This window comes from Cryptomeria japonica, chromosome 6, assembly GCF_030272615.1.
Source record: "Cryptomeria japonica chromosome 6, Sugi_1.0, whole genome shotgun sequence".
Taxonomy (NCBI): domain Eukaryota; kingdom Viridiplantae; phylum Streptophyta; class Pinopsida; order Cupressales; family Cupressaceae; genus Cryptomeria; species Cryptomeria japonica.
In genome coordinates, this window is record NC_081410.1 from 352,678,836 (window position 1) to 352,700,962 (window position 22,127).

Consider the following 22,127-nt stretch of genomic DNA (forward strand, 5'->3'; position numbering starts at 1 on the left):
TTATAATACACAGAAATAAGAATATAAACAGATTGAGCTTGGTGTTCATTTTAAGGAACATAAGTGTATGCTCATGCAAAGCCATCTTTGGACATGACAACCTAATAACTTGTACCTATATGCTCATGGGAAACCATCTTTAAACATAGAAACCTAACAACTTCTACCTTACATGTTGAGATTATGTGTATTGTTGGATAAGTAATGGAACTACAGTCTAATGCTACATATGTAATACAAATTCTTGCTATGATCCCAAGACAGAAATGTAATGTCCCCTTCTTCGCAGTGAATAGTTTTGTTGGCTGTTAGCCTAGTTCGGAGACCCATAGGCTAGTCTGGAGCAGAAATTAGGGTTTCCAATTTTCTAGGAGGATTCTTTGGTGTTTTCAGGGGGTATATGTGGGAGTTTGACAATTTGGATTCTAGATTCCTTCTGAGTTTTCAGAAAGCTTCAAGATGGTTCGACATGCATCTACATCGAGTGACTTTTTCCAGACTTGCTATTTTTAGTAAGTGCGACAGCTGCTCAGAATGTGGTTAAAATCACTTTGGAAACACTTACTATTTTTAGCAGTATGCTATTTTTAGTAAGTACTATTTTTAGCAGTTCTATTTTTAGCAGGATGTCAGCAGGCCTATTCAGATGGCTATTTCCGGCAGGTCAGTTTGAGCAGTTGGTCTTCCAGCATTTTTTGGTGCTATTCTTGGCAAGGATTCTGCAGCTCAGCTCAGTGGCTATTTTTTGCAGTATTATTTTGGCAGGATCCTATATTCACTTAGATGACTATTTTTAGCAGTTTAGTTCAAAGCCCCAACTCAGTTCAGTTTTGGTGATTTCCAGCACTGCAGTCTCCGACTCAACTTGGCAATAATCAATATTTGAGGAGAAGGTATTTTTAATATATTAATACCTTAGGCATGAGGTATTAATATTTGATTATTTTATGGATGGACGACTTAGGAAGGGAGAAAATATTAATTTTATCCTAAGTCTATTTGGGCAAAATTTGCATGACTTAAAGGGGGTCATCATGGTGTTAATAATTAAATTATAACTCAAGGCAAATGGGGCAATGTTCTAAGTATATTGCCTTAGTAATATTGTTTATTTGGAAGTCGTAGTTGGGCGCCCACTTTACACTTTATTTTATGACACTTACATTTATTAAAAAGAGCGATTTTGGGTGAATGTGAATTGGGCGAACTTGTGCAAGGAAATGAAATGCTAAATGTGGATGAAATGAAATGGCATTTGGTTTGGGCATATTTGGAGAGCATTTGAATTTAAATTTGGTTGGCAAAAAGTTATAAATAAGTGACTTGGACTCTAATTTTGGTATCTCAGACAATTTACACTGTTATGCTGTCAGATTAACTCCAGACAATCTTCGAGGGTGAATACCTCCTAGGGCTCTTGACAGACTTCGAGTGTGAGATATCACTCCTAGCTGTGATTGGATCTTCTGAATTTGTGGTTCAATTTTAGTGTGTATTTTCAGATTTTTAGTGTGGTGTGGATTTTAGTGTTGCTGGTTTTTGGTGTGGCTGTAGCACGTTTTAGTTCATAACTCTCAGTTCGTGTGTCAGATCATTCTGGGTAGTGGCTTGTTCTCTTCCTATGCCACAGGCGATCAAGTTTGTAAGTTTGTAGAGCTTAATGTTGAGTATTTAAATTTTAAATGCAAATCGTACTTCTTTCCTAGCAGTACTATGCCGGGCTGCCTGGGAATGTGTGCATAAATTCATTTGGGGGTTTTGGGTGCAGTTTGTTGGTTCTAATCTCATCACCTATCTTGTATCTCTCATTTGCATCCGTTTGGGGGTAATTTCGTTGAGTGTGAATAGAGTTACGAGCATTTTTGTGAGTTTCTAAGCTGCTGGTCTGTGTGTTTCCAGGGCATGGGTTGCATATCAAAATCTGAAAAATTGTTAGTTTGGAGTGTTTCCTTGTGTGGATTTGGTTTTAGAGTGTGTGGGTTCTATGGAGTGTGTTTAGAGATAATTTGATTGTGTGGGGAGTGATTTAGAAGTATTTGTGAGGATTTTAATGTTGCTGGTCTGTATTTCCAGCCTGCTGTTCATTCATATCAGATTTAGTTTTGGGGGGTTGAAGCTGGTTTTCAAGTGTGTGAGTCTATGGGTGTGGTGTGAAGTGTCTTGGTAATAAGTTGCAGCTCTTAGTTTGGGTTTTGACATTTGAATATCCATGATGAATCATATTGTAATGCTTGTTAGTAGTACTAACAGCAATTTATTTGAACTCTCTTAGTCCCATTGCATAAGTGGAAGAGGCTGGCCTTGCCACCTAGTTTGGACAATGATTCTAGTAATTTTGTAATCCATGTTTGCATTGTAAAGCTGATTAGTAGTACTAACAGCTATATACTTGGATTGTTGTTCTCTGGCCCATTGCATAAGTGGAAGAGGCTGGTTTGCTGCCTTCTTATCTATTGTAATTCTGTCCTCCCGCTGAATAAGCGGTTGAGTTGATTGTAATCTCATTTTCGGTCCTCTCGCTGAATAAGCGATGGAGTTGATTGCTATTTCATTTCTAGTCCTCCCGCTACATAAGCAGTAGAGTGATTGTTCTTCAGTTTCTTGCATCATCCTTGGCTGGTTTACTGCCAAGTGATTTTTAAAACTCCATATCCCGCTGAAAAGTGGAAGGGGTTGGCTTGCCTCCCAAGCATTGTATTATTTCCAGTTATTTGAAGCTAACGATCCCCTCAACACCGTATGCTCTCACCTTCCCATATTGGGCACTTGGTGATCAGAAAGTGGAAGGGTTACAATTTCAGCATTATTGTATCTTCATTTCCTAACCTTAACAGGTTCTTGTTGTGATAGTAACTGGAAATAAATTGAAAAAAATCCTATTTAGATAAATGTTCATTGAAATCTAGCACAAGTTTTGAATAATTGTTGGAAGAGATCAATAAGGGGTGATGTTTGAGTGGCTAATGCAACAAGGCAATCTTAAGCTTGAGAGATTGCTTGATGTCCTCCTTCCATTACCATCCATTTGACATATAGCTCGAGCTGTCCAAAATTAGGAGCTATTCTTAACTAATAGGAATGTTTGAAACAAGGAGAAATTGGTAAGCATATAGGTCCATAATCCAGGGGCCTAACAATTATAATACACAGAAATAAGAAATATAAACAAATTGAGCTTGGTGTTCATTTTAAGGAACATAAGTGTATGCTCATGCAAAGCCATCTTTGGACATGACAACCTAATAACTTGTACCTGTATGCTCATGGGAAACCATCTTTAAACGTAGAAACCTAACAACTTCTACCTTACATGTTGAAATTATGTGTATTGTTGGATAAGTAATGGAACTACAGTCTAATGCTACATATGTAATACAAATTCTTGCTATGATCCCAAGACAGAAACAAAAATGTATCCTGATTAAACGCATTTCTTGAACCCTAATTTCTGCAATATAATTACCAAATACTTCAAAAACTCCAGTATGTGAAAAATCATTTAGACATTTGGCCAACAAACTCAAAGCTCTATGAAATAAAGCATACCCCACCAAGCTGTTGCAAAAAGTTCAGCTCTTGCCCTTCAATCAAATTGTGCAGTTTCCTTGGTCCCACTCCAAAGCCATTTGGTGGTGGCGATTCTACAAATTAAAAATAAGAAACGATGTAATTTTCAATTAAATACTAAAATATTAAATGTAGAACTTTCTCCCAAAAACTCCATCAGCTCAATACTATCTTAAACAAACACAACCGCACAAACATATATAGTCGTATATTTAATCAAGAGATTCAAATAAATGAAGAATTAGATGAGAACTCATTCAATATAAGAACATACTTAACTCTTTTTCCCTCTTCAAGTAAATAGGAAAACAAAATGAGAGAACAAAAGAAAAATCAATAGATCAAACCAACTTTACTATGGCATGTCAGAAAACAGCCATTTCAATTTCAACTAGATGAAAATCATATGCATCAAGATTTACCATTCAAAGAAGAAGTAGTTAATTGTATGCATTAGACCAAACATATATAATCAACAATTGTATATTTAATCACAAGATTTGAATAAACAAAACATTAGATAAGAATTTCTTCAAATTGAAGAGGATACCTACCTCTTTTTTCTCTACAAGTAAATAGTAAAAAGGAAGGAGAGAATGTGCAAGAAAATTTAAGAGGTCATCTAACTTTACTTTGGTATGTCAGAAAAAATTCATTTCACTTTCAACTACATGAAAATCATGTGCATCAGGATTTACCATTCAAAAAGGAGGAAATATGCAATAGACTAAACCAAGAAGAACATAAATGTCAACATAACAAGGCCCTGCCCTAAAGAGAAGAAAATACAACCCATGTATAACATTATAGTATTCCTGAAAATATAAGACAGTGAATTACATACCATTTGTAGCCCTAGCACCAGCTTCTCTAAAACGTTGAACAGCCTGTAAAATAATAAAAAACAACCCTCCAAGGAATGAAGAACTTAGAAGACCATTTTAAATCCACAACACGAATGAAAAAATTAAAGACTGTCAAATAAGCATGTTGCATCCCTTAATAAATATAATAAGTTATACAAGTTATACTACCAATGATAATGAAATCAAAATCATAGAAAGTTTCAAGTATCGAAATATTAACCATGGTGAGAAAAACATCAAGCCCTTATCAAGCTTCATCCATTTCCTATCCTTACAAATATTACAGATCAAGACCAAAAAAAAATAACCAATAAAAAAGTAGAGTTCATTCAAGGTCACAAAAAAACATTCCTATATCTATACATATATCAATGAGTTGTAACATCCCCAATTACTGACCTGTTTGGTTTATTATTTTCTCGTAATGACATGAACCGGTGCACAGATCTTGCTAGTTGGCTGATTATAACTTGATGGGTCAGATATTGTGCGGATTTAATCTTCATTTGTATGCTTATATTTATCAAGTGTGTGGGATTGATTGAGCGATATATTTAAATGGATTGTTATTATTTCATTATGTAAGTTTTAACATGCAACATAGATGCTACAAATGATATATTTGAGTGTGTGACATTTCAGGCACAAATTTGTGGAGCGGTTGGAACTAGGCTTGGATTATGAAATGGCAAATACTTGGTCTTGGTTCATGAAATAACATCCCTCTTTAAAGTTTAAATTAAATCAAATTATAATATATGTACATTTAAACATTCCAAATGATAAAATTTAAGATAAAAGACGATGGTTAATTTTAAAAAAGAAAGAAAATGGAATAAGGAGAGGATAATAGATAAAGGAAACCTGGAAAATCTATTTATAGGGAATTGAAATAATATAAATTAATTGACAAAAGCAATTCTTTTGTAAAGAATATAAATTGTGTTACAACGTGAGGCTTACCTTTTGTAATAAAGTCACATTGGTGATGGTGTTAGTAATTAAATAAATGCTAGTATGTTATCTAATTTTGGTTGGGTAGTTAGTTGGTCAGGTAGATAAGTTGGTTGTATGGGCAAATGGAAGAGATGGCTTTGTATGGCATATATTGAAATGTAATTCAATATACCAATGAACATTAAAATCATCAACATATTATCAGTGTTATTTTTTGTGCAATAAACGTCTAGTTTTTTCAGCATTCTCCATGTCCTACCATTCAATTTTGTATCACAGTGTCAATAATATCTGTGTACCTGTGATTGAAGATGTGTAGGAGTTCTCAGCTCAATCCAAAGGATGTGAATATGAAGTGATGGAGTGCCTTCCTTCACATCATCTCCCTCTTCAGGCAAAGAAGCTATGTTGTTTGCTGATGCATAGAAAGATTGTTTCCAATGGTGCTAAATAGAGGCATCCAAAGTTCCATCATTTTGTTGCTTTTATTTAAAAAATTAAAAATGAATGTGATATTACAGGCCACCAAGTATAGAAATATTTATTCTACTATGTATATTTCAGAACAATCTTCTTGCAGCAAATGAAGAAGAGGAAGGCAATTGGAATAGAAGACATTTAAATCGCTGTTTTGTTCTCCTGCACTTCAGTAACTTCTACACCTAGTGCTTTCATTGGAGGTCAATCCATGAAACACTTATGTAGAGTTCTGACAATCCAATATTGCTCTTTGCAGTGCCCCAGCAAGTTTATTTCCACAGCTAGCCAATCCCTGGTAATTTTGGAAATATACTGTGAGGTTTTAGGTAAGATATAATTGCTTTTGATGTTATTTTTGAAGCACATGGCTGAATAATTGAAAAAGACACTTTTGAAATGGTAAAGAGGGACCTTAAGTTTTGAGAAGTGAGAAAATTTTGATGTGGTTGAACATTAAGAAGGTGGTTCTGAAACTGAAGAGTTTTTATATTTACTTGAAGAAATAAGGATATTTGCATTATGAGACATGTAAATACTCATAGCATGGATGGTGTTCAACTTCCAGTGTTTAACCTCGATAAGGCAGGCTAAAGGATCTAGTCATACCTCTTCCTTATTATTTTATAAAGGATTTATTCATGTTTGTTTAGAGGTTATAAGGATATTTTTGGAGTTAGTTGTATATTTGGAGCAATTTATTGTAAGGGTGCATCATCGAAGGAAACCAACACCTAATGTTCACCTATGGTTTTTATTTTCATCTATGTGAGATTCTCAAAGAAATAGGAACTCTAAAGTTTCATTATTTTGTATCACAAAGTTTGCTTGAATACCTATTATTTATGCTCAATGAAAAGAAAAAAGTATAGGTATGAGGTAGACATTGAAGACAATGGAGAAGGTAAAAAGTAAAGGATATGTTAGGATTAAGGACTAAGTCAAAGAGGAGGCTAGCGGATATAGGAGGCTGGAGGAATCTCCCCATCCTAAGCTAGTTTTTTGCTCAAAGATGGCACTTTGCATAAGAAACACTAACTCTTAATTTGTGTTTCTTTTTGGTGCAAGGGGCTCTTCACAGTTTTGTAATTAAAACTTTAGCCTTGAAGCTCTAAGTCGATGCCTACCCAAATAGTTTGGGAGCTTGTGGATCTTGGAAATCATACCCTTATGTAGCAATCCCACACCATAATTTTACTTTTCAATATAGAAAATGCAAATACAAATCCGTGCACTTTCTGATCACCAAGTTCCTAATGTGGGCAAGGTAAGAGCATATAGTACAACACACTATCTAGATGAATGCACTGCTGAAATGTAAGCTGACAAGACTGATAAGAGCCATGAATGTTCCATTTCATCCCATATTCTAACCTTTTTCACATACCTCAATACCTGTTTTCATAATCTATTTTCATACCACACTATATAATTTTACCACCTTTTGTTGCATATGATTAAATATAAATTAGGGATATTTAATATTGTTTTAAGGTAAAATAAGATAAATCAAATATTAGATTGTATTTACTTATATTTGTTGTCATTTTACTTTTTAGCCTTGAAAAATAAATCTCGCAGCATGCCATTGGAGGATGAGAGAACAGATTTCCTGTAGCTCGTGAATACACTTGCCAGCAAATAATTTCAGCTATTAATCTACTTTTAAGTAATTATTTGTTGTGCTAAATATTATCTATCTTGTTATAACAGTTGGTGATTTATTTTTATACTCATATGGCATGAAATAGTATGTATTATTTGTTGTCACAACTTGCAAGTTGCAACTAATAAAGTTGTGATGGACGTAGGCCAGAAAAATAGCTATTTTCATGGCAAAACAAACTCATATATTTGTGGCTAGTTTTATTCCAACCCACAAGCCGTAGATAATGTCATAAGAGATAGCAATAGAATAGGCGAAAATACTATAATAGAGCTGTAGAAATGTATAAGGAGGGGAGAACAACGTATGAACAATGCTGCCAAATAATGCAGTAAAAATGTAATAGTGCAGAAGGAAAAGTGTAGAAAATAATTTAACATTTTTCATAATAATATAAGTACAGCCCATGTTTTGAGGAGTGATTAGCATTTCTACAGTCACTTTACAGACTAGGAGGAGGGCCCACTCCTAAGAAATGATGGTGATATTAATTTTTATTTTATTATTTTCAATATTTATGTTATCATTTTATTTTAGTATTGTGTGATCGAATTATAAATTGTAGATATTATTTTTTTATGTATGAAGAGTTTTTAGATTTATTTGGTCATTTATTTTTACGATAAATCAATTTAAATAAATTTTTGTAACAGGATGTTTCTATAGCATACAATTTTAGCAATTTGCACAGATCCTGTAGCAGTCTGCACGGTTTTTACAACACCTTTTAACAGAATTCCTGTAGCAGTTTTTAACTTTTTAGTAGCATTTTGAATTCTTGTAACAGATTAAAAAGTGATTTAATTTTTTAGCCACATTTCATCCACACTTGATTTAAATTTTAAGAAACAAGTGCAGGAGACCACAAAAATGCTGCATTTGCAAAGTAGTCCAAACACATCAATTTTCAAGAAAAAATGCTTAAAAATGAAGAACTTGAAGGCCATGGAAGATGAAAAATGTGCTTGGCCACACCTAGACCCCTAGTTTCTAATTTAAAAACCAAAGAAGAAATTGATGGGGAAATCATGCTGACAAAAGGTGTTGTTTCTATGTCCCTCTACCTGAATGCAACTTAGATGATCCTAATCCTTCATTACCATTGTCACAAACATCTACAAATGTTATTCCTATAATTGAGCAAGAACCAATAACTCAAGAATTTTTAGAGGGCCAATGGGTTTTTGAAAAAGAACTAGAAGATGAAGATTTGACCGTTTGTTGTTTTGGTTATTGCAAGGAGGAAGATAATCATACATGTCAAGTTGTACAAGAAAATGAAGAAGGCATGGTCAAGGAGATACAATCTATAAGTGATATTCAACAAAACAAAGCTGAAAGTGAAAAAGTCTTCTTTGTAAATCAAGGACAACCTCACACATCAAATCAGAAAGATCAAGGTATGCTTGATGATTTTAAAATGTCTTATAATTCTATTGGATTTGGAGGGCAATATGTTTCTTCATAAAATGCTTCTCCACCTAGCAGATATGATGAATGGAAACAATCCCCATACTATCAAAAATGGCAAAATGAATACTCACAACAACCACAATATCAACCACCTCCACCATACCCATAATTTGCATCCTATCTACTACCATTTATACTATATTCACAGCAACTTTTACCATTTTCATCATCCCATTCATATCATCAACCATCCACTTCAACATATCCACCAAGGGTAACTATAATGCCTAATAAATTACTACCTAAAAAGGTAGTTCAACTTCAAACTGCATATAATAATGAGATCTCAAGAATCCCTTTGTGTATCATTAACATGCTTAAAATTGGTGCGTCTAAATTGAAATCAACTATTTATGAACATTTCCAAGTGTATCAACTATTTATGAACATTTCCAAGTGATGAGACTATATGATGCCTTGAAATACACCACACTTTTTTTATATGACAGTTACCTGTTGATTTGGACAATCTTCATTTCTATTCTATTCTTATAACTACCAATACAAGAAGAGGGTAAATTTGATGTTCTTTATCTAGAAATATATGATTTGTGCAGAGGCAATCTTACCCATTCAGCAAGAACAATGTGGGCACAAGAAGGAATAATACATGGATGGTTTCACCATACAATGTTTTTTTAGAACATTGTGAGAAAAAAGCATAGAAACATGTTACCTTAATCTCCAGTTTAAAGAATGAAGAATCATTTCTTGAGAAAATAGAACATACAAAAGAATTTTCATATAAATGAAAGAAAGCATAATAATATCAAAAATACTTGCCCGTATGACTTGAGTGCTTGCCCTGACCCTTTTTGAAGGCACATTTCTTGCCTCTTCTTTTCCCTCCAGGTTTAGTGTGTATCGGAACCGGCGTGTAGCATTCAGAACCAATGTTGCTTGCTGCAATTTAGCATCAACGTTTCCATTAAATTTAAAGTTACAATGGTGAAAGCATTGATAATATAAAACACTTATCGATGCCAAGAGTTTAATATCACAGTTTGCAAAGGGAGTTTATTTCATTAACATCCTCAAAGGTCGACTTCTGAAGCAAAATTGGAATTGCATGCTCAAAGCTCCATCAAAATTAACTATTTAATATATAGCACAGCAAGATGCGATCTCAATTTACTCAAAAGTAAAGAAAAATTCTCATAAATAAAATGAATACTGCTTAACTTAGTATATCAAAAGCTAACAATCTTTATAACAACACAATTTCTTAAAACAAAGTATAGAATTTACTTTGGTGTCTTCTCCATGCAAAAGATAGCTTTATTGCTCTTTTAACAAAATCAATTTTATAATCCTAAATAAACAAGTATTTCTATGCTAGTCATATTCTATAAATCCACATTAAAACGGATCTTGCTGAGCTAATCCTATCATGAGACAACATGTATCCAAACTTAACATTATGGAAACTTTCCACGCAAAAGAATGTGTAGTCTCAATTTCTTGATAAAATTATCCAACTAGAGGACATTGTAAAAATAAGCAACAAAAGTTCTATATGGACATACTAGAAAGATCGTATGTGCTGCTGTTATGAAAGTTTTAGTTGTTAACACGACCGATTGTAAGCACAATCACCATGAAACTCAGGTACAGGTATGAGGACAACTCCTCTCCCTCTCATTCTTCATATCCCTCTCTCCTCTCCACAGATCCTGAGTTATATAGTTGTAACTTGTAAGTATCCCTATTAGAAGTATGACACACAAGTTACTCTTCTCACACACACTCACCTCATTTCAGCACAAATATCTAGTCAAGATCACATATTTTCAGGTGTGAGAAAATGTTTGCACCAACATTTCCATTTATTCCAAATTCTTCATTGTCACTACTCATGTTAACATTTGCACCGAGCCTTCCATCAAAGTCCACCCATATGCCAAACCAACCCCAGTGACATTTCAATATTTGCACGAAAACATATTCAAACCTTGGACATTCTGCATCAAACTTCAGCATTCTGGTTTGGCACCAACTCCAATAACTTGCACCAACCACTTGGAGCCACTTTAATTCCTCAACATCAAACCTTTGTGCCAAGTGACAACTTGTGTTAGAGCCGTGTGCCTCTAGAATGCCACTTCAATTGAAGATTTCTTTTCTTGTAATTGTTTCTTAAATCCAATTTCTCAAAGGTTTATGTAAATAAATATTTCTTGTTAATGAAATGAGAATCTTGATATTTTCATGGTAAATTCTCTCTCTTCTCCCTGCTGTGAACTCCAATTCTTCTGACTTAATGATGTCGGAGAACTCTTGTTCATTATGGTCTTCATCGAATTCATCTTGGAATTTGAATTACTAGTATTAGTGCACGAAATGCTTACACAATTAGAGTTCAGAAAGAATGAGATTACCATTCAATGTATTCATGATCCTTTTTTAAGTTTTATAAATGGAAAGATGGATTAAGTGGCAAACTCAATCATCCATCACTTATTTCGTTAATGTGAAAAAATATAGTACATAACTTTACAGCTCCATTCACAGGAGAAATGAATAGTCATGTGTGACTCTTCTACCTTCCAATCTTTTCAAGTATATTTTGAATATTATTTTTATATTCTTTTAATCAATTTTTAACATACCTCCCTATGATCCAAAGTCTATTTAACTCATTCTCTACAACTTAAATAATGCAGGAATATGTATGACACTGTATGCCTCAAAATTTCTGTGATGTCTTCTCAATCTGTAAGCAATAGCATTACACTTCCACTCGTGCGTCCAATGGTCCCAAAATCTTCAATACAAAGGTGCACTAAGCATGCCAAATATGTCAGAGCTATAAATATAGAAGCTCATGTTGTTCCTACCATAAGTTTGCAGAACGGAAGTACACATTTAGTGGTGGATAGGTTGTTCAGTCACCAATTTTGAAGCTCATATCAGCTCATGTTATGATGGCTCAATTAGAGCCTATACAAAAAAGGCCTATGGAGAAGAATACAAAGAAGACTGAGATTTTAGAGAAAAGTACAACAGCTCCAGGTAGACGAAGTTGCTAAAAATGAAGATAAATTCTATCTCAAGGATGGGCTGCTCCATAGGTTGGACAGGTTGTGTGCCAAAGCCATGAAGGATTCTACTCGTGAGGGAGGTGCGTATCTTGAAAATGAGGGTTCATTTTGGTGTTGGTCAAATGGTGGTCCATTTGCAAAGATATGTGTAGCCTAGAACACAAGTGAGTATCATGATTCAATAGAGGATGCATGGAATGTTCCCGTTTCAAAACTAAAAGAATTGATAATATTTTAAGTTGGAACCAATCACTTTATTTTCAAAAGGGCAACTTAAATATTATTATCAGGCTAATGTAATATTTAAAGCAGCATTTTAATATTTTATTCAAAATATTTTCAAAAGGGACCTTTGGATGTGATTTTTTCTGAAACTCAAATTTTTAGTTTAAAAAAATGGGAAAAGGGGCAAGTGGTAAGAAATTGCAATTTTCTTGTGACTTCTGCATCTTGAGCAGCAAATCCCCCTGAATCTCTACTTTTGTGAAAGGATATTCCCGGCTACATGTATGCCCCCAAGAGCTGCATACAATTCTGCCATGTGCTTTTGGGGATCAAAAAATTTGTGCAAAGTGATTAGAAGTTTTCCTTGTGAATCATGAATTAAGCTACCAACCAGCATCCCCAAGGTTACACTTGGAAGCACCATCAAAATTAATTTTAATCCCTTTCAGCTCCAAACCTGTTCTTGACTGGATATAAAAGAGTTGGAATCAATAATGAAATCAAATGCCTGTACTTTATGCACGCGTGTACACATTTTAAACAAATTATGTTTTATTCAAGATTCTATTATGAATACAATTTTTCATGGGGCCTATAATGCTTATTTATAGTACCAGAATGCTATGGCATGTATGAACTGGGGATTGGCAACTTTCCATTATAACTAACCGATTCATCACATCTTCTACCAGAACATAATATGATAAATGCAATCCATTACATGCCAAAACCATGCAGCATAAGAGTAATTATATCAATGTATCATTGAATACATGAAGTGAAAACGACTAATAGGAAGCCAATGGAAAGATTACCATGTTAACTAGACAGAAGTACAATAATGAATAAAGTACTGTAGATTTTCATGCAAACATGTTCAAGAAATAAAGTTGAAAAGTCTACCAGCAAAATAATTTCAATGTGCAACATATTTTCTTGAACTTGGAGGCTTAACTGGTCGGAAAATTTACTAATTGAAAGTATGAAGGTTTTCTAGAACTTGTGTTTTCAAGCAAGAACTTTATTTTATTTTTAGTTTATCTATATATATTTATGAGGCCATACCCGTTTGAAGCTCTTGGGTCAGCAGGGTTTGAACCCGGGTCATCTATCTGTTGACAAGTGTATCGAACAGTCAACCCCTCCCTGTGGACTAAGAAAGGAGATAATTATTTCATTCATGATATTTTCCCTCGTTTCGTTTTTTTTCCAATTTCTAGAACATACATCCAAAAATGACATGTATGACGTTTACAATCATAGTAAGGTTTCTATCTGACATGAATGCAGAAAGAATGCAATTTTCCTAAGTAAATAAACATAAGCCATGCACCTCCATACACACTCTGCATTGAATGTTTAGTAGAAATTGCCGTCCCTGCCACAAGAGGTAGAGACTGGCACCCCGCGGTGACTAGCCAATAGCTCATATCAAGTCAAAAGATTTTTCATATGATTTCAAAGACGAAATGATGCCTAAATAAATATTGTGAAAGTCCGTTGTTCATCTCCAATAGGTTGTTTGGTAAATAGATATCTCACAATGAACATGTTCAGAAAACATCAGACCTTGCGGAAGAATTCTGACCCTATACAATTGTCATATAATTTGCAAATAGCCTTCTTAGTAAACTATATGAATGAATGATTTTATGAGATCTTCAAACAAAAAAACGGTACATTTTGAAGAATACGTCTGTCTTGTTTGAATAATGTGCATAACCTAGTTGTTTTCATTGCTAGATTCTGCTGGCAAAAAGGCACAAGGAAGACTTGGCAAGTGTATTAATAAACTGAAAACAAAAGGTCTTCTATTCAATAGCAGACTAATTCTATAGACATCTTGTAATTCAAAGTTACAATGGATTATATAGGTACACTCACTCAGCTATAATAAAATCAATGATCAAAATAGTTTGTGAAGAACCTGCATGAAGTGAAAACTTTTGTCAAATCTGCTAAAACTTACCGCCCATAAAAATATCTCAACAAACTGCAACATTCCATTGATACTTGCTCGGCCTATGCAAAACCAGTTATTTTCAAATAAGGAGGAGATGGAGATTAGTATAAGGTACACTCACTCTCCATTTCTTTAATCTTTCAGGATTTTCGTGCTTATGAATGATAAACACGTCCTCTTCCAATTCCATGTCGGCTGTACTCATCGCTGCCCTCACTTCTTCTTCACTTCAACCAGATAAAGATGCCTGTAGAGCCGTTAACTAAAACCATTAATTTATGCATTAAACATATCCCAAAATACAACTGAGTTTATCAGCCTTTAAAACGGGCATGCAGGTTCCCAACATTATTCATTTCCGTCTCAATGTCATGGGAACCAAATAGGCGCAGCAAACCGACTTCATCCCAAGTAGCATCCATATGTCAGAACAAAAAGACCAGCTTCAATTGAAGACCAGATAGTCTTGATTCTAAAAATTAATCTTTACGCAAACACCATTTACTTTAATTCAAGGCATAATCTTGATTCTAAAAATTAATCTTTACGCAAACACCATTTACTTTAATTCAAGGCATAATCTTGATTCTAAAACTAATATTGAAGTAAAATTAAAAACATATATCTAAAAGACAACAAAAGAAGAAACAAATTGTACAGTTCACCTAAAGCTCCTGAAGCGCATATCTTTTCACTCAAATACGGTAAACTAAAGTATGAGACATACGCAAGTTGAGTATAGCTGTGGAACAAGTGCCAAAACCATTTGTCAGTAAAACTTCTAACTCTACCTTCATTTACACGCCGACTTTAACATCGGTAATTCCAGATAGCATTTCCGGAACTCTGGGGGCATCTGAGCTTGTTGTTTTCTTTAGTTTCCTGTACTATAATGATTTAGTTAAATTAAGGTCAGTTACGCGAAAAAATATTTCAGCTCAAGATAAAGTTTTGAGGTATCTGCGTTTATTTGTGTGGTTTGGACCTGGTCTCAGTCCAGTAATTTGGTGGACGTAAATGAAAAGCAAATGTTCAATTAGTTTACCTCGTGTCCAAAATAAAACAGCCGCCATTAATACCAGGTCGTATGAAATGTTTGACAGATAAGACAGATTTCATCGGTTTAAGCGTTTTCCCACTGATTTCTGGACACAGTTTTTGAGGATGAGAAATAGCGCATATATTTTATAAGTGTAGCATAATAGCATAATTATCATGAATAATGTGATTTGTTTTTCTTTACACACTACATTGATTTGCAGAAAGCAGAAGTAGGTACCTATACCATTTGTAAATACGGGGAAGAGAAATTTACTGTGAGAAATATAGTACAAGACTGTGTACATACGGCTGTGGACGTTAAAATTATTTATTTCTTTCTTACGCCTCTCTTGATTCAACCTGCACCTTTCAAGGTAGGAAATTTGTGTTATTTTTTATACAATAGTTGAATGTAGAATGTATTTCCACTTATATTAATTATTATATCAGGAAATAATGACCATACTTCTCAACAATTTCCTTTTGGGTTAGGTCATATTTCAACATCATTGAATTTCTATTTTATTGATCATTTATGTAGGAAATTATCACCCTTTGGACATAAAATCAGATAATGCAATAAAATGATATACAACTTGTATGCGGGAAAAGCGGGTCGATAGAACTCAATATGTGAAAAACGGAGCTCTATGGAGCCTTGCTCACACATTCACAGGACTTCTTGGTGCAAGCTATGGAGTAATGAAGTATCACTCAGCTTCCCAAGGTTGGTCCCATGGTTCTCTATCTTACACGGTCCCTCGAACCAACGTTTTTGCTCTCAGATCACTGAGCAAAGTGGTTCAGGGATGGCAAATGCAAGAACGAAGGATGTTTTCGTTGGTTTTAATATGAGATGCATCCTAAACTATGCATGATTATAGAAATGCAATAAACTAACTATAAGATGACAAGATTAGTAAACAAATTATCCTAGCATACTATATTAGTTCAATGATTTAAGCTAATGATAATAGAAAGTATTCTAAACTTGCATATTTAGACTAATTCCTAGTTAAAAGAGAGGCTAAATGATGAGCATAAATGATATATGAAAGCTTGAATGTATTTGAGCATAAGTGTGATACTACAAACTTGGATCTTTAAAATGGAGGGATGAGAGCTCTATTTATAGCAAAAATAGGGCAATGGATGGTCAGGATTGAAAGAGTTAATCAAGAGCTAAGTTTGAAAGTTGGGAATCCATGTTTGCAATTTGCACCGATGAAATGGTGACAAATGTCAACATAAGACTGGTTGAGAAAAGGGGTTGGAGACATTAAATGCCTGAGAAGACCTCATGGTTATCTAGAGGGTAAGGGTCAAGCTTAAGCTAAGATTACCCATTGAATTAAGTTTTAATCAAAGGATAGACCCTTGTGCAAATGATTAAGGGATAACCATGGTCAAAGCAATGAATGCTCGATGAGACCCTTGGGTTATATGGAGGTTGAGTTTAGAGAAAGTCTCTAATCATGCTAAAGGGTTGAGTTAACCATTAATGGTTTAGGAGACTTTGGAAAATTAAGTGGTTGAAGACTTGAAGCCTTTAATGGTTATCAAAGACTTCAAGGGTTTGAGAAGTGACTTCCCTTTGTTTAGAGATGTGACAAAGTTTAGAAGATGGGTCAGGTTAATTTAGAAGTGATTAGAAGGGTCTAGAAGAAATTAGGAATAGGTTTTAAAATGCAAGTGAGAGATGTAGGAGAATGCAAGTGGATGGAGGGATAATAGGATTTAATTGAAATAAAGTTAATTTAATTCAATTTGGTTGTAATTTGGAGAAATTAAATAAATTAGATTTATTCAATTTAGGATAACTATTTAATTAAATTTGAATTTAATTAAAAGTGGATAGAAGGGATTTAATTTGAGTAAAATGATTTATTCATTAAATGGGTATAGTGAATTTAATTGAGTAATTTACTTAATTAAATAGAGGAATGCGAGTAATTTAATTAAATTAGATTTAATTAAATAGAGAAATGAACATAAAATATTCATTTAAGAATATGGTCATTTTTATACGTCTACATTTTGCCCCTCTTTGAAGTGACGTGTGTGCACATGTTATTTCAAAGAAAATGATGTTTTATCGTGATTTATGATCAAATGGAATTTTTGCTTTTATGATTTTCAAGTCATGCCCCAGATTTGATTTGATGTGTGATGCCCCAGATTCGATATTTGATGGTGATGCCCCCTCAGGAGATGAATCAATATTTTGAAAATTTTGATTTGATTTGGTGATTTGTGTTTGGTGTGTATGATTTTGTCTATGTGAAATATTTAAATTGATTCATCTCCCGATAATTTACAGATTTTAGGGTATAAGGGAGACCGCGAGCAAATTACATGCCCAGTTTCCTAACCCTAATTTCATTTTCCTCCTATAAAAGGGGAAAAGTGCTTTGATTTGATTCATTTGTGCATTGTTGACTTTGGAGAAAGAGAATTTGGAGAGAAGTCAAAATGCCTATTTCGTATTCCAGACATCGTTTTGAGCGCATTCGGAGGTACCGAAGACCTGCCGCATATGGACCACCAGTAAGTCAACATTTTTGACCCTTTTTTGATTTTTTATTTTGTCGTTTTTGGTCAGTTTTTTTTAAAAAAAATTTGGTTTTATCTGTTTAGCGCATCAAAGCCGTAATTTAGCGCATACGAAAATTTAGGTAGCGCATAAAGGTTGATTTTAGGGTTGTGTCTGAAACAAATAGTGTAGCGCATAGAAGTTATAGGTTAGCATGTGGCGAGAAAGTAGCGCATGTTGAACATAAGATAGCGCGTCAAGTCAATAGGGTAGCGCGTAAGAAAGACCTAGCGCATAAGGGTCATAGGGGTTCGCATGGGTAAGGGGTTTTAGCGCGTAGAGTAGACCTAGCGCATAGGGTCAAATAGGTAGCGTCAACAAGGTATAGGTTAGCGCATAAATAGGTTTTAGCGCATAGGGTAGGTTGGGTGGCGCATTGGGGAAAAAGGATAGCACATAGAAGCATTCTAGCGCATAAGGTAAATAGGGTAGCGCATGGGAAAAATAGTTTAGCGCATGGGTGGATTTTAGTGCGGGGAGAATCTGTTTTAGCGCATCAAGAAAAATTTTGTAGGATGGGGTGATTTGTGAAATTGTTGTGTTTTGTTGTCATGGTTTTTATTGATTTGTCCAATATGAGGGTTGATACAACTTGTTTTGATTTGCGATATTTCATGTTATGCATAGATATTAATGTGTTGTTTTGATCAAAGCATGATTTGTTTTTGCACTTTATTTTAAGTTCAATGTGTGAAGCTTGATTTGTGTTACAAGCTAATATGGGTTGGAAACTTGAGTTGTTTTTCAAGTTTATGTGATTTGGAAACTTAAATTGTTTTACAAGTTTTGATATGGTTTTTGATAACTTGAGTTGTTTTACAAGCTGATATGAAATGATAGGATGTTGAACTTGATATAGATGAGCAAATTGTTTCATGTTGTTGATGTGAGTTTGATTTTGATATCTTTGTTTTGATTGGGAAGTTGATATTGGACTTGTTTTGCTGGTTGACAGGAGCGATTGGGCGTGGTTCAGTCGCGTGAGCGATTTCCTAGGCCTTGGACTTTGATACCACGGTTGACACAGGCCGACCTAGATATTATTGAAAGATGCAGGTTGACGTCCCTGTTGGATATGCCTCGATTCACTGTGAACCGGGGGTTACTTACAGCGCTCGCAGAGAGGTGGCACAGCGACACGAACACCTTCCACTTTGCCACGGGTGAGATGACAGTCACGCCAGAGGACTATTACAGGATTTTGCACATACTAGTAGTAGGTGCACTACTACCTTATGAGCAGTCGGAGGAGGGTGGCACGGAGGCACTTCGCCGCATATTCCATGATGAGACAGTATGTGGATATGAGATCCCTTGGCAGGAGTTCCTGGACTTGGATTATGCACCGCTTCCATCAGTACTAACAGGGTTTATAGGTGGATTCTTTTGTCCTGATCGCAGGTTAAAGGGATTCTCTGTGGGATGGGGGCTAGTGTTAGAGGACATGGTTACACAGGGCCGCAGGTTTGCATGGGGATCAACTATGCTAGCTCATCTGTACAGGGACTTGCACAAGGTGGTATACCTAGGTTACGACAGTTTGTCAGCTGGCATGACGCTCTTATAGGTATGGTGTTGGGAGTACATTCTGGCCGCTAGGCCATTAGCAGATAGAGATAGGCCCGTTGGACGTGCCTATGCCTATGGGTACAGGGGTCTAGTTATCCAACAGAAGCTGGGCAAACTAGAGCATTGGAGGAGAGTGTTGGATGACATTGATACGGTCACTTGGCGACCGTATACAGGGTGTGAGGTCTGGGCGGAGGATGGGCTAGAGATGCCCTATGTTTTTATGATGAGATACCTGATTGGGAGGAGCCCATTCGTGATTGAGAGGTTCGTGGTCACCCGAGTTTTGTGACAGTTTAGTCGACAGTAGGGTATACCTCAGGGGGCCTGCTTGTATGCACGACGGAGGCAGGACATACCAGACTAGGGTCCGACTATTGATAGTGTTATGGCTGTGGAGGAGTTTGTCGGTTTGGCGAGCTAGATATGGGATTATGCCCCAGAGATTTTGGATGCAGGCATGACAGATGAGTTCGCGAGATTGTTCGCTGTGCGGGCAGTGGCAAGGATTTTAGATCTAGAGGAGATGCGGTCGTCATTTGATGACGATGATGATGAGAGAGGTGGAGACGATGAGGATGACGGAGACGGTGGGGGAGGACGACGAGGGAGAGGAGATCGGGGGAGGAGGGGAGATAGAGGTTTGGAGAGAGCAGTGAGACAGGTGGTGAGAGATAGAGGGAGAGGGGGGTTGGCCCTTGGAGCAGGTGGAGAGGGGAGGGTGGGAGAAATATAAGCTGCAGTGGGGGGGACGGACGAGGCGACACAGCCAGTGCAGAGGAGGAGGATAGATGTGCTACCGCCTCCTGCACCGAGGACAGGCAAAGTTAGAGGAGATGCCCCGGCACAGGTACTGCTACGGGTTCGGATCCCCACTCATGTTGAAGATGCACAGATTAGGACCCTACAAGTGACTGTACAGCAACTGCAGGCACAGGTTTTGACATATCAGCGGCAGATTGCGCAGTTGACCACTGAGCGAGACACGAAGATAGAGCGGCGGGGTCGAGCGGAGGAGCTTGCAACAAGCGTGCAAAGAGCAGCGGCGAGGTCGAGCGGAGGAGCTTGCAGCGAGCGTGCAGAGAGCAGCGGCGGGTGGTCCGATGAGAGACACCCTGAGAGAGCTATCTTTGAGAGCTCAAGAGACGGAGTACTACCGTCGGCACTATGAGGCTGCGGTACCCAGGGACGCCAAGTACAGAGCTTTACATAGTCGAGATCTAGTCGATCTCAAGATACTTGGTCGCGGTCTGAGAGTCAAGGTGTGACAGGGCCATTGAGACATGATCCCCCTAGAGATCCAGGAGTGGAGACATCTGGAGCTAGACCATCTCCGTCAAGGGATAGCCATACTTAAGAGACGTGGTCTCTGTTGTATTTTTTTATCATTGTATTCTTTGTACTGGACACAGGGATAATAGATTTTGTACATTTTGATATATATATATATATATATATATATATATATATATATACGACATCATTATCTTTGATCATGTGGTGTGTTATATAGATGTATGTGCTTATGTGTTCTTTTCTTTACTTTATGATGATGCAATGCTTAAATATATGATATAATGTATGATGCAGGATGTATGCTTTGATATGTTTGTGAGATGTATCTTGAAAATGAGATGTATGATTTTATATGTTGTGAAATGTATCTTTGAGATGTATGATAATGATATGTAACTAAGTGTAAAATGATATGCAACAATGTTAAAATGATATGCAACTAATTGTGAAATGATATGCAACAATGTTAAAATGATATGCAACTAATTGTGAAATGATATGCAACAATGTTAATGTTGGTGTAAATAAATATTCATTATGGATATTATTACACTTTACTTAAGTTAACTTAGGATAATGCATCTTTTCGTAGTTTGGATTTGAGACACTCAGGGAAGTATGCACATAGGGATAGAGCTTGGAGGAGAAATTCCACCTTTTGTGGTCTTATTTTGCTGTTACACTCCACATTCGGTGGGTCATCCACCTCTTGTGGAATATTAAATTATTTCTCCTACCTACCCCTAGTATTTCTTACCTACCCTTGTTTCTCATTGAGCCACATGTCATAATTGTGTGCTCGTACATCCATAGGGCCTTGTCTATATAAGCAGACCTATATTCATTGTATTGGTTAATCCAGTTGATCATTTGCATATTGATGAGAATACAGTTTGTTCTTATCATTCTATTGTCTTTCTTTTTATGCTTTTCATTGTGCCCTTGATTTTGGCAAAATCCTACAGTTAAAATGATATGCAACTAATTGTGAAATGATATGCAACTATGTTAAAATGATATGCAACTAATTGTTTTTGGTAGCATCCTCATTCTGTATTTGCCATCCTGATACAACCATATGTTGTTTGCTTTCTTTGTAGGTATCATCATTGAGCATTGATTTGTTTAGGATATGTTGAAAATTTATACAAGCACAATGGTATAATTGAACCATAATGACTTGAGAAAAATTTACATGATATTTGATTTTGCAAGATAGCACAAGCGTCAAGGTATAATTGAACCAAGACGATCTGAGTGCGGATTGCGTAAACAGACAAGATTAAATCATTTGTATGCGTGAAGTGGAATCATGCCTTCAGTGATATTCAATGTATCACATCTCGAGGCAAGTATTCACACATTACAAGTGATCACCTCCCAGACAGAAAAC

General features: G+C 35.8%; 1 protein-coding gene across 11 annotated transcripts in view; it reads right to left on the reverse strand.

The window, feature by feature from the left end:
* The window catches only part of LOC131077819 (calcium-transporting ATPase 5, plasma membrane-type), a 270,864-nt gene extending 255,217 nt beyond the window's left edge, over positions 1-15,647 (reverse strand). Inside the window, exons 1-7 of one of the 11 annotated variants that reach the window (XM_058015409.2) lie at positions 15,551-15,647; positions 15,281-15,380; positions 15,027-15,117; positions 14,357-14,635; positions 9,790-9,909; positions 4,412-4,454; positions 3,547-3,641 (exon numbers count right to left, since the gene is read on the reverse strand). In XM_058015409.2, coding sequence (XP_057871392.2) covers positions 3,547-3,641; positions 4,412-4,454; positions 9,790-9,909; positions 14,357-14,440 — 342 coding nt within the window. In that variant the 5' untranslated portion in view covers positions 14,441-14,635; positions 15,027-15,117; positions 15,281-15,380; positions 15,551-15,647. Of the gene's footprint in view, positions 1-3,546; positions 3,642-4,411; positions 4,455-9,789; positions 9,910-14,241; positions 14,636-14,900; positions 14,978-15,026; positions 15,123-15,280; positions 15,463-15,550 lie in introns of those variants that run through there. The other 10 variants (XM_058015396.2, XM_058015417.2, XM_058015424.2 and 7 more) reach the window with 10 other exon arrangements.
* Between the last annotated feature and the right edge of the window lie 6,480 nt (positions 15,648-22,127).